General features: G+C 46.1%; 1 protein-coding gene across 2 annotated transcripts in view; it reads right to left on the bottom strand.

Annotated features, from left to right (window-relative positions):
- Window positions 1-10,238, bottom strand: part of TSC22D3 (TSC22 domain family member 3) — a 58,629-nt gene extending 48,391 nt beyond the window's left edge. The window contains exons 1-2 of one of the 2 annotated variants that reach the window (XM_016127589.2): window positions 9,995-10,238; window positions 8,950-9,375 (exon numbers count right to left, since the gene is read on the bottom strand). In XM_016127589.2, coding sequence (XP_015983075.1) covers window positions 8,950-9,375; window positions 9,995-10,086 — 518 coding nt within the window. In that variant the 5' untranslated portion in view covers window positions 10,087-10,238. Of the gene's footprint in view, window positions 1-8,949; window positions 9,376-9,634; window positions 9,880-9,994 lie in introns of those variants that run through there. The other variant, XM_016127590.2, reaches the window with a different exon arrangement.
- Between the last annotated feature and the right edge of the window lie 2,363 nt (window positions 10,239-12,601).

Consider the following 12,601-nt stretch of genomic DNA (forward strand, 5'->3'; position numbering starts at 1 on the left):
GAAAGCCCGTAGCTGCCTCCCACAATGCCAAAGCCGACCCATTCTTTAAAGCCATTCTGGAAACTGCGTCCATTAAGAGACTCTCCCTTCTTAATTTGCTTTGGCACTGCCCGAGCTCCAGACTTGCAGACCCAGGGTGCCATAAGCTTGAGGCCTTTCCCTCAAGGGGCAAGAGCTCCAGTGGGGCTGCTTTGTTCCCCATCTGCCTTAGGTACAACTGCTCTACTCTCCTGGCTACACTCTCAGCTCCCCACGACCCTGTCTTAGCCTCTACCACCTCTCATGTCCTCTACCATGCTCAGCAGGGAGATAAATCCACAGTAAGTGCTTGCTAAATAGTCGATCCTAGGTCAATAAATGATGGGTTGATTCACTGAAGTGCTCAGGTACTCAGTACAAGACTGAGAGGTTCTGCTGTGCACCCAGGCAGGCAGCGTATGTTGCCTTAAAACTGAGCAGGGTTTTTCTTATTCTTTTTTTCTTTTTCTTTTCTTATTGCCACTTACTATGAACCGAAAGGGCAAGCAAGATAGAGAGAAATGAGGGGCTGAAAGCCTGGGAGGGGTCTCAAGAAAGGGAAATTCTGTACCTCTACCTCAGGTTCTCCAATATTGACTGGATTCTGGCTATGATCCAAGGGACTTAGGGGTTCCCTTGAACTTGTCTGAGGATTTATGTGTCTGAGCTTTGGATGCAACCATGTCTGCTGGTTATTCCCATGCCACCTTTTTTACTTTATTTCCTTGTTTCTTCCTCTTCTCTGACTGGAGAGGAGTGTCCCCAACTACCCTCAGCCTATTAGGCATTTATCCCCTAGCAACACAATGGGGAGGGCTGGGTAAAAGCAAGGGAAGAGAAGAAGAGGACCTATTGGTTTAGTTACAGACTTTGAGCCAATGGAATATTAGATTGATGGGACTATTCTGTGTTGTAGATAGTCAAATTAGCTTATTGGAAAAAAAAAACATGTTGTAGAGTCCAGCCAGCCCAACTTCACTTGGGGCTCAGTTGTACCAAGGTAGTAATGTAAGTTATTGAATAGGCCAGGAAGAGAGCTAAAAATCATTGTGAATTCAGGCCAGTTTGGGGGCTTTCGAGACTTCATGGAGAATGGATTGGGAATTGGCTCTTTTAGGGCCTTCCTTAAAATAGCTCTTCCAGTTTCCGGTAAACCCTTCTGCTTGGGTTCCACAGAGTAGTCCCTGAATCAACAAGCAAATACAAAAGGAGGAGGGAGTTTTCAGACTTGTTCTGGGGCTCCTCCAGATGCACTAGGCTGTCCCTTTAGTAATGTACTATCAGGTGATAGTAGGAGCTTCCCTGCCCCCACAAAACGCCCTAAACCACACTAAGTCTACAGCAGCTCACCTGCTTGCTTACATTTGCTGCTGAATGTGGGAATTCTGGAGGGGATCACTTTTGCAGCCTGGTACTTGCCTCTGAGAAGACTGCTTGCCTGACACTACAGAGAGCAGGCTTTTCCTTCAGGAGTGTGATGAGTTCAACTTAGACCCCCAGCAGGCTTCTGAATGCCTGGCACCAGGAAGGCCTGCCACTGAGCAAGCAGGAGCTTGATGCCTCAGTAACCTATCTCTACAGGAGATAAGGGTCAAGGCCCTCAGGCTTGCTTAGGCATAGTATAGTGAGGCTAAATGGGAAGTGTGTGTATGTGTGGCGGGTGTAAACCAGGAAGGAGCCCGCTGGAAATTTTTCCCTTCCTCTTACTTCTCACTCCCTTCTTCCTCAGGCCATAGCCAATCACTGGCCTAGAAAACTCTGTGGGAATCCTGGCCAGACCCCTCTGCTGTGAGCAGCTGCTCTCCATCTCCCCTGAAGAGAAGACAAGAGGAAGCGGGTTAAATACTCAAGGCTATTTCGTGAGTAAATTCTTCCTTCGAGGAAGGATGGGGATGGTCCCTGTGGGGCTCTGTCCAGAGGCAGGGGCCTGATTTCAGGCTGGGTCTATTTGAGGAAAGTAGTTCCTAGGGGAGGAAGGCTGATAGTGTGCTTGGGGCATCACTGACCAAACAGGCTTCCAGCTCTTGTTTCCCCTTGGGCTAGTTTCTGCAAAATTGGAAGCTTCCAATTCAGTCTCCCATACTGGCTGTGATCTCACATCTCTTACATTTTTTCCAAAAGAGCAATAGCTACTTTGAGGCAAGGATTTCCAGCTAGAACGCAGAAATGAATTTGCTTTGCCTGCTGATAAGATTCTCTCCTGCCTGGATTAGCATTTGGAAAAGCTTGCTTTCTATTCTCACAGACCCCCATCTCATTCCCACTCTGACTCCTTAGTTAAGTTAGATTTCAACATGGTAGACAATGGCCTTCATAAGCCATTTTCCCTGCCTTAACTCATTATCTAATCTAACCTGCTTTTATGCTGGGATCTAGATTTCTGGACTTCACTTGGTTCTCATTAGCCCACGGGGGTTCTATGGGAGGCCTGCTCTGCCAAAGCTGTGGCCCACAGTGAAGCCCTAACTTTGTCTTATTATTATAAGTATTGAGACAGCACAACATGTCCTGGGCCATTATTCTTCTCTTCATCTAAAAGGGAAATTATGTCTTTTTGACCCCTGTGGTCATGGAATGCTCTCCCTTAAATGTACCGAGCACACAGAGTACCCCACAAGATGGGCCCAAGCTTCAGTCCTACTCAGCATGTGGCTTTTCTCAAGACCAATACTGCATGAGACCAACCATTTTGTTATGTAAATCCAGCCAGACGTGGCAGATTACACCTTTGTAGTTATCTTGAGGGACATTTTACTTAAGAGGAGAAAGTTCAGGTAAGAGTAGAATTGTGATGAGCAAACAGTGCAATGGCCACAACCAACTTTATTCCTCTCACCCAGCCCACAAAGTGGGGGCAAGTGCTCTGCTGAGCTCTATCACTCAGGGGACCCAGAGGCCCTGGCAGCCTTAGCAAGACACTTCCATCTCCATTTACCCAGACTCCCTGGCCTTCAGGACCTGTTCTGGGAATGAGCCATCACTCTACCTGGAATTGAGAGCTTGTTAATTTATCTGGAAGTGCAAATATAAGCAAGAGTCTTAACCTTCTCTTCAGGCAAGGAGGGAAAATAAGGTCGCCCTGGAAAGAGTTATTTTCTGAGGTATGGACTCGCATGGGCCCACTCTGGGCAAACTGGAAAAGCAGGTAAAATTCGTGCTCTGGTCTTGCCACCTTTATTTAACAGCATGAACCTTCCATCCAGACTTTTTGATCTCTCATGCCATTCAGAGACCCATACTGAAGCAGGCCTTTCATGAACTCTGGCCTCTTCTCTACTTCTCTTCTCCAAATTTGGCTTTCCCACATTCCATTCCCAGAGAAGCCTATTCCAGGTGAGCTGTCATTTTGAATTAAATTCTGATGAACAAATCCATACAAAGTAGTCAATGATGAGTAAAGATGTCAATTGTTAGTGTTTTATAAAAGTATACCCTGGGAAGTAAACCAGAGTAGACCCTAGCCATTCATGAGAGAGACATACTAAGACTTTAGCCAGGCCCTTATCCATGAGTGTATGGAAAGCACATAATTTCCCCATTAAAACTTGTATTTCCATCATTTTGTTAAATTTCTTAGCTTTCTTTTCATTATAATCACTAGCACTAGCAGCTGACTCTGGGAGGGAGCATTCTCCTCAAAGAAACAGATGTTTGCTCATTTCATGAGTTACTATATTTTTATGGACTGAGTATGAGCAGAGGACCACAAAATTGGGGTGAAAAGCAGGGCAACTCCACTCCTAGGTAGAGACCCAAAAGAATTGAAAGAAGGGACTCAAAAAGGTAACTGTATACCAATGTTCATAGCAGCACTCTTCACCAAAGCCAACAGGTAGAAACAATGCAAATGTCCATGGACAGATGAATGGATAAACAAAATGTGGTATATCAATACACTGGAATATTATTCAGTCATAAAAATAATGAAATACTGATTTTTGCTACAACATGGATGAACTTTGAAAACATTCATGCTAAGTAAAAGAAGCCAGACATGAAAGGCCACATACTGTATGATTTTACTTAAATAACTAAACTAGGCAAATTCAGAGACAAAAAGTAAAAAGATATTACCAAGGGCTGGGGGGAGGGGAGAATGGAGAGTTATTGTTTAACAGGTACAGAGTTTCTCTTTGGGATGATGACAAAGTTCCGGAAATGGATAGTGATGATGCTTGTACAACATTGTGAATGTACCTAACGCCACTGAATTATTTACTTAAAATAGTTAAAGTGACAAATGGTGTTATTTAAAATTTACTGCTATATACATATTATGTAATATATACATATATGCATACACACACAGTGTACATGTCTGTAGATATAGATATATAGTAGATGTGCTGTTAGAGCACTAGGGTCACTCACAGGCAAAAGCTTCTTAGCACACAGAATTCACATCTGTGCCTCAGCAAAAAGACAGTTTCTTTTATATCAAGATTCTCGTGAGGTACTAAAACCATGAATGTTAAGTTGCAAGTGCATTTATGTTTTTAATAGGAAATATACCTTAACCTAAGAGTGCCTATTCTTTGTCAGACCACTAGGCACTCAGGAAATAGTAATTTTAAATTACGTTGGGCAAGGGAAGGACTTTCGAAGCTTGATACCAAAAGCAAAAATCACAAAGGCAAAGAAAGGCAAGGCTTAACCACACAGAAACCCAAAACCAATCGACAGCAAAGAACTCCATCATCAAAATCAAATATCAAATTAGCTGAAAAAGAGTTGCAACCTTTAATTCAGGGTTTCTCACGGTGTGGTCCACATACCACTGTGCTATGGGAGAGGAGTTTTACATGGTTCCTGGACAGAGAACTGAATCTTAATAGTATGAATTTAGGCATTAAAGCAGTCAGGTGGGAGAGTAGTTTTGCCCTTCAGATCATACCATGTAAGTGGCTACATCCTAAGAAGTCAGGCCCAGGAATGTACATTTATAAAAGTATGAATTCTAAGACTCACTTAGAGAAGCACAAATAATTTTTATGCAATATTTTTCTTGGAAATCCAATCTCTCTTCTTACTACTATATATCAAATCAGTAGGGAAGGTCGAATGAATTATCACACGTACAGCAATTAGAAATCTTTGCTATTGTTATTTTCTGAGCATGTAAGCGTGGAAACCAATTGGTGCCAGTTCAGAAGCTTAAAGGTAGGCTCCTCAAGCTTTTAGAGCTGAAAAAGAACTCCAATTCAGAATATCTCAGACCATTCTGGGCAGGTATGCTCAAGGGCTGAAGGCAGAATAAGTTTTGGATAAAAATTTTATAAATAAATTTGAGGCAACAGCAGCAGCAGCAGCAGCAGCAGCAGCAGCAGCAGCAGCAGCAGCAGCAGCAGGAACAGCAGTAGCAGTAACATATAGAAAAAGCTCCTATTTCAGCTTGCTACACCTTACTGATCAGAGAATTAAAGCCCCCTCAAATTTCAACTTCACCAGTTTTTTCATAGCCTGCATTTAAATGGGAACTTTTAGCTGTTTGCCCAGCATATTTTATTTGCCTCCTAAGTTTTCCAGTTTTAGAAGCAGATTCAAACAATAAGGTGGAGTCTCCTAATAATAGGGTGACTAACCACCCCACCTTCCCTAGGACTGTCCCAGTTTGAGGACTGAAAGTCCTATCTCCCCCAATGGAATGGTTGGTCGCCCTACCTAATAAGGTCATTTTAACCATTTGGTGAGTTCCTCAGCTAATATTCACCTCTGCTTAACTATTCTTTCTTAATAAATAATTCTTTAGTGTCTGACTGATTTTAGATGGAGTTTTGCTCTGCTCTTCATTGTGAGGCATCAGGCAAATTACTTAGTTTTCCCAAACCTAAATTTCCTTCATTATAAAATGAAGGGTGATAATAGTCCCCATTTCATTGAATTGGTATAAATATTAGATGAGATTATGCAGATATAATGCTTAGTGCATACTGTAAATGTTTAATAAATGTTAGCTATTAATCTATTACAGTTATTAGTTACCTAACACAAGATTGAAAGGATGGTGTTTAAAACACACCTCCCAATAGTTTACAGATGCTATTTACATACCAATATGCCACATGCCCATTACCAGTGATTGGCGTGTATAGGCAAAGAACCACCCATCAGGACTTCTCCCAGGCTATTAGAGTTATGCATATGGTTCAAACCAACCAACCAACCAACCAGCCAAACAAACAAACAAACAAAACCTTTATTGAGTAATGGCCATATAACTAGAAACCCAGGGAAAAACAAGTGAGTGTAAAAAACAACTCTACCCTCAAATTGCTCACACTCTTGTGTTCCAAGGACACTAAGAGCTAAGCTGGGAACAAGGGACAGGTCAAAGCACATGAACCAGATAGAAATCAAGAATGTGTCCTGCCCTTCCCTCCCAAGAACATAGGAGCCCTTCCGGTAGGGAAATGGGCTGCAGGAGGTGGGGTAGGGAAAGTCTCTTCTCTAGGATAAGAGGTGGCCTTGAAAGTAGACACATTAAAGCAAAAAGACACCCAAGTAGGAATTTGAAATATCAAATCATGAAATGTAACAGAAGTAAAACTGATGGCTTAAGTATAAAGATAGAAACCCATGGAATAAATTAAGAGAGAGGAAATTTTCACTTAGGAGAAGATAGTCCAGCTTAGATATTGGAGAAGCCCCTTGACCAGCAACAATACTCTTACTTTTGCTAATGAGTACGTTACTCTGGGCAAAACCTAAACCAATTCAGAATCCCCGATCTCTAAGGTCTCAGTTGCCAAGGAAAATGCAAGAATGCTTCATCTTGCTAGGAACTATAAGGCTGGTACCATAGGACCCTGTCACTCCCAGCCTCACGGAAGGGCTTGCTGTTGGTCACTCAGCTGTCTGGGACACGGAATTGCTCTGATTCCAGGAGACAGGATGCCCAGATCTACTTTCCCAACAATTCACTCTGCTCCCTCCACCAATGTCCTCAGTGCCCTCAACCCCCACGCTGTAACATTTCCAGGCTTTGCCAAGAACCAAGTGTCAATAAACAGGTGTCAATGGACTAGGTGACAAAGGAGGTCTTTCTGTTCAAGAAACCCAGACAACCAGAAAGTCTCCCAAGGTTTGGCATAAGTGAACACTTTGATCTCAGGCTCTCAGTCTCACCTAGATCAGACCCTCCTAGGCCCAGAGCCTAGGAACCAAGCTAAGGAAGTGTCCCCTCTTATATGTCCTCAAGGCCATTCTGGATAGTTTCCCAGTTGAAAGAGTGAGAATGTGACAGGTGCTCTTTCCAGGTGTCTCGGCCACCCCTCCCCCATTGCCACTCTCCTATTGAGCTAAGCTGGATCGTAAGGAGCCTGTTAGGACTTTTGCTCCTAAGGGTTACTGTATCTATGGTCTGAATACACTTGTAGTAATCTTTCACCAGAAATGAAGATTCCCTAGAAACCTGTTCATACGAGGCCTAGTTTCTTTGAGATAATGAGATAAATCGATGCCTAAAGTGAAATAATAGATGAGAAAGGGCTTTGATGGTGTAGAAAATGCCTGAGAAATACAACTTGTTATGATAATGCTAACGAAGTTGGCAGCCCTGCTTGTCCCCTCCTGGAACTTCTGGGGCTGAGGAGGCAACTCTGGTCTGAGCACTAAGTGAAGGTAGCTCCTGCCAATCTCAATTGCTTTTAAAATTTTCTATTTGTGCCTGACTGAAAAGACATCCAATTATTCAAATATTATATGGGTGCTCATAATTTCTTAATTGTGAACATACCACCTGCCCATGACCTGGAATTTCTGAACTAGAAGGAACCTTAGAGATCAGAGAGGTCAGGTGACTTGCTCGGGCTCACAGTGAGGTAGAGCCATAACTTATACTACACACAACCCAGGTCTCCCACATTGGGGTTCTCTTTCTTGCACATAACCTGGTATCATTGAGAAATAATAAAATCCATGCTGTACATACACACGCGCGCACGTGCGCACACACACACAAACACACACACACACACACACACACACACACACTGAGAGAGAGAGAGAGAGAGAGAGAGAGAGAGAGAGAGAGAGAGAGAGAGAGACCAGGGCCCTGTTCTGATGGCTCCAAGAACACAAAACTCACGGCAGCTGTGTTTCCTGAAATTGCCTTAGTTGTCCCACCAAGACTGGCTCTTACCAAAGTGTCTCAGACTAGAGGACATCAGCCACCTTGGAGCTTCCCATTGTGTTTCTCCCCTCCCATCTCCCTTCCTTGCCCTTCAGCAGGATTTCTAGAAAGTCTGAACACATGCCTGTGATGGCATGGACTCATCCACCTTCCCTTCCTGAGATGTTCTCTGGGGCTGCTTTTAGCCATTATTGGAAATTGAAGGCTGTGATCCATGGAGGAGGTTGGGGGGGGGGGGAGGTTCTCTCATCCAGAGTCTCAAAAAATTCTCATTGGTCTCTAATTTTTCTTATTCCCCACCTGCCCCCACATCAGCAGCCGCTTAATTTGTCTTGACATTCTGCTGGTCCTCACAGTCAGTCAGGGCCACTCAGTAATTTAAAAGCCCTTGCAGTTTCAATGTGAGTTCACATATTTAGCAATGGGCTTTTGAGAAGTGTGGAACTCAGATTCCAAAAGCATCCCAGGACAGAATCTCCAAAGTGGACATAGGAATTATGCACTGGAAGAAGAGGTGGTGACAGCCACCCCAAAATCAGTTAGGGTTCTGGCCACCTTCTGGTCTCCAGCACTTCCCTAAGAAAGCCTCTGCAGGCACCCTTCAAAATAGAGCTCCCACCTTCCAGGAGTACCTTTAACCCTACAGGATTCCAGGTAGCCTCAGGGATCAGTCAGGCAGCCTGTGAACCCAACCTCCCTAGTGTGTGAACTTCCTGGCTGCCCCTTTTGTCAGAGATGAGGGTCCAGCAGATGCTGGTGCGAGCCAGGACGCATGCCCACCCATCTCCCCAGCCACCCACCTGTGAAAGAAGAGCAGGATAGACAGCATGGTTTGGTCAATGTTGCGGTTACAGATGCCCTCGTTGAGCAGGTAGCAGGGGTCCCGCAGCACGGGCTCTAGCGAATCCTGCCGCATTATGCTGTTGAGCTTGTCGGTGTTGAGATTCTCGAAGATCAGCTTCTCCTGCAACTGCCGAAAGTTGCTCACGGTAGGGCTGCCCGGGTTGTTGTTCTCCCCGCTGCTGTCTCCCTGGAGCCCACTCCGGTGGGCCAGGTCCAGACAGCAGTTGCAGCAGTCGAGACCAACAGGTGAGCGGCAGTCGGTTTTGGGCTGGGCCATCTTCTCAGGCTCGGGGGCCGCCTGGCCTGCCAGGTCTGGGGCGGCTGGCAGGTGCGCGCCCGCTGGGCTGGCCTGAGGGGACTCCAGGGTGTCTGGAGAAGACAGGCTGTGAGGAGAAGAGAGGAATTAGCGCCTCCAGCCAACCACCAACGGATCGGCCCCCTTATGGCTGTGCTGTTCGGGGTGCGAACAGAAACAGCTGGACAAACAGCTCGGAGCGGATCCTTGGGGCTCACTTCCTTTTCTTCCTCCTCCTCCTCCTCCGCCTCCCCCTCCGCTAGAGGCCCGGGCCGCCCCGCGAGGTGCCACACGCGGCCTCAGCGCTGTCCTAAGTTTCCCAAGTGTGAGCGGGGCTCGGGGCGGACCTGTGGCAGAAGGAAGGGCGGGCAGCAGGGCAGAGGGAGAGCCGGGGCGCGTCCTCGTTCCCTCCTTCTTTGCTCCCTCCCTCCCCTGCTCGCTCGCTCGCCCTCTCTCAGGCTCCGCTGGGCTCTGGCGGCTGAAAGGTAGCAGGAGCTGAGCGCGAGTGAGCGAGTGAGTGAGCTGAAAGCCCAGGAGCCCGCAGGGGGCCGTGACAGCGTGTAAATTACTCCCGGGGGGCTGGCGGAGACCGTTCCTGCGCCGCTTCCCCGGCGGGCACGGGCCCGGAGCCAGCTTGGTCCTGCCCCCAACCCGCCGCTCCGCCCCGCCGCACCCACGCGCCCTCGCACCCAAACGGCGGCTCGCACCTTCTCCCGCTCTCCTGGGAACTCGGCCCGGCTGTCCCTCCCTCCGCGCGCCTGGAGCCTCGGCTAGGGCTCTCTCGCCGCTCACGGCGCATCCTCCGCCAGAAATCTACGAACCACGGGGCTGAGGCTGACGCGCCGCCCTACTCTAGAGCTCGGCGGGAGGGCAAATGTTCCTCGTCCCACCGCGGACGGGTCCCCCTGTAGGAGACGCCGCCCTCAAGAGCTTGTCTAGTACAGCCTTACACCGCCGCTCCCAAGAGTCCGTCCAGTTACGGCCTTACACAAGCTTCTTTTCGGGGCGGGCGGGGGGGGGAGGGGGCGGAAAAGAGAACGGTTGCCCCTGTAGAGAGTCTGAGCGTGCCAGGCACACGTCAGGAGGAGTTGCCAATACACGCCTTAAACAAAACTCACAAAAGCTTGCTCAAACTCTCCTCGGTTTTGTCCTTTTCTTCTCACTTCACTAATCTTCCCCCTCTTCCACACCCTCCACACCCCTCCTCACCCCTCACTTGTTTTCTCTTCTCTTCCCTGAACCCCTTCGGAGGCGATCTCTGTCCTGGCTTCCGGGAATGCCAGCTCCCCGCTGCCCGGCCCCTTCTTCCCCTCTCCCTTTACTCTCTCCCAAATTTGCCCCACTTCCCGCAGCCTCCCCTTCTCTCTGTGCTGCTTCTCTCATTCTTTCCTTTCTTCGTTTCCTCTTTTCTCTTTCTTTACCCATTTCTACTCTTCCTTTTCTTTTTTGCCCTCGTTATCTTGTTTTCTCCTTTTCTGCATTTCCTCGCTTACTTTTTCGCCCTATTCTTTTTCTCTCCTCAATGTCTTTCATCCTCCCTCGTTTCCCTCACTTTATTTTCTCCTCACTTTTCTCAGTTCAGCGCTCCCTCGTTCCCCTCAATTTTGTCCTTTCTCACTTAATTTATTTACCTGTTCCCCCCCCCAAATTTGTTCTCCCCCTTCTTTTCTGATCCCCTTACCCTTTCAAGGCACGTGGTAACTGGCTACTCATGACACTGGAGGTGTCGTGAAACTGCCGGCTGTGGCCGAATCTGGGTAAGGTTAAAGGGTAGATTTGTGGAGAGTAAGGCAGGCTAGTGGCCTCCTGGGTCATACTCCAGCTTTGTGAGATGTAGGGATGTGCTGGGTGAGCAAGTTGGTCGACTTCCAGGACTTGGAGACTTGGAATACTTTGAATATATAGGATTCAATAATTATTGGGTAAAAGTCTGAAAAAAAATCAAAGTATTCATGATGTTCAGTTTTCACATAAAACCCAAATCGATTTCAGTTTCAGTCAGCACTCCCCACCCCTCTTCATTTCGTTTCATTCACAAACCCATGGCCCTTGCAATAGAGCAGTGTATACTGCCATCTTGTGTTCAAGATGTTGAACATTTTCTCTCTGGAGCACAGAGTTAGATCTTTGGGAGGTGCCAGAAGTGCCTCCTAGTGGAATCCACAGAGCACTGGTTCTGAGAGGAGGAAAAAGAAGGCAGATACTTTACACTTAGAGGGTCCATGGCTAGCCTGTTAAACCTGGGCAGTACTCAGGGCAGAGCCACTCTCTTTCTAGTGGAGCTCCACTTGCCTGAGTCTCTGTTCCCACATGAGGTCTGTAAGGTCCTGTGGGCATTATATGGAGGGAGGGCAGTACTCTATTCTGCTATAGGGGCCAGAAGACCAGAAACAAGCTGTATCCCTGGCTCCTGACAGGATCCCAGGATCAGGGATGAAAGAGGCATTTGGCAGACCAGGAGAACTGAGTATGGTCCCTGTGTTCTTACAGACTACTGAGAGGCTTCAGTTTGCTCTCTCAAAAGTCAATACTTTATTTGCTTTAATTTTCTCTTTTCTACTCTTTCATTGTATTTTTAAATGATGTGTTAATTTCCCTTTTCTTCTTCATCGTCTTTTTTTTTAATGTTCTTGGGTAAAAGCCAGAGAAGGTAATAGAATATGAAATTTCATATGCATTTTATAGACTTATAGCCTACTGAATTGTTTTTTAATTACAATGCTTATGATTTTCTCTTTTGTTTATAATTATTTTATGTTAAATGTTATAACAAAATATATTAGCTCCATAAATGTTTATTTAAGATGTGTTTTTAGTACTTCTGGGGCATTTTTCTCCTATACTTGCCTGAATCCTCTTATCTTTGTGCATAACCTTGGGACGAGGCCCTGGTGGAAGTATTTCTTTCATGGCATTTGGCACCATTAAACTCAAGATTTTGTCCCCATGATATTTTTCTTGTTGTAGTCCTTGCTCTCAAGCAATATTGTTAATAATTCCGTACAGCTTTGCATATTATATCCAGGCTGATCAAGTGAAAATATAACTTAGATAGAGAAAAGTCTAGAAAGTGAGGAGATAGAGTTCAGAAAGCTGTCATGTGTTTGCATACAAGTACAGCTTGTTTTGACATATAGCCTACCTCTGTGGGAAGACTGACTGGACAGGTCTTTCTTGGCTCCTCTCTGTAAAGGCTTGCCTTGCTCACATATATTGTGTTAGAGAGACTCCAAGCTGCAAAACAAAAACAAAAACAAAAACAAACAAAAAACTAAAAAACAAAACCACTTTTTTGCATAAAGTTAGTGAGCCAA

Source organism: Rousettus aegyptiacus, unplaced genomic scaffold, assembly GCF_014176215.1.
Source record: "Rousettus aegyptiacus isolate mRouAeg1 unplaced genomic scaffold, mRouAeg1.p scaffold_m13_p_9, whole genome shotgun sequence".
Lineage (NCBI taxonomy): Eukaryota > Metazoa > Chordata > Mammalia > Chiroptera > Pteropodidae > Rousettus > Rousettus aegyptiacus.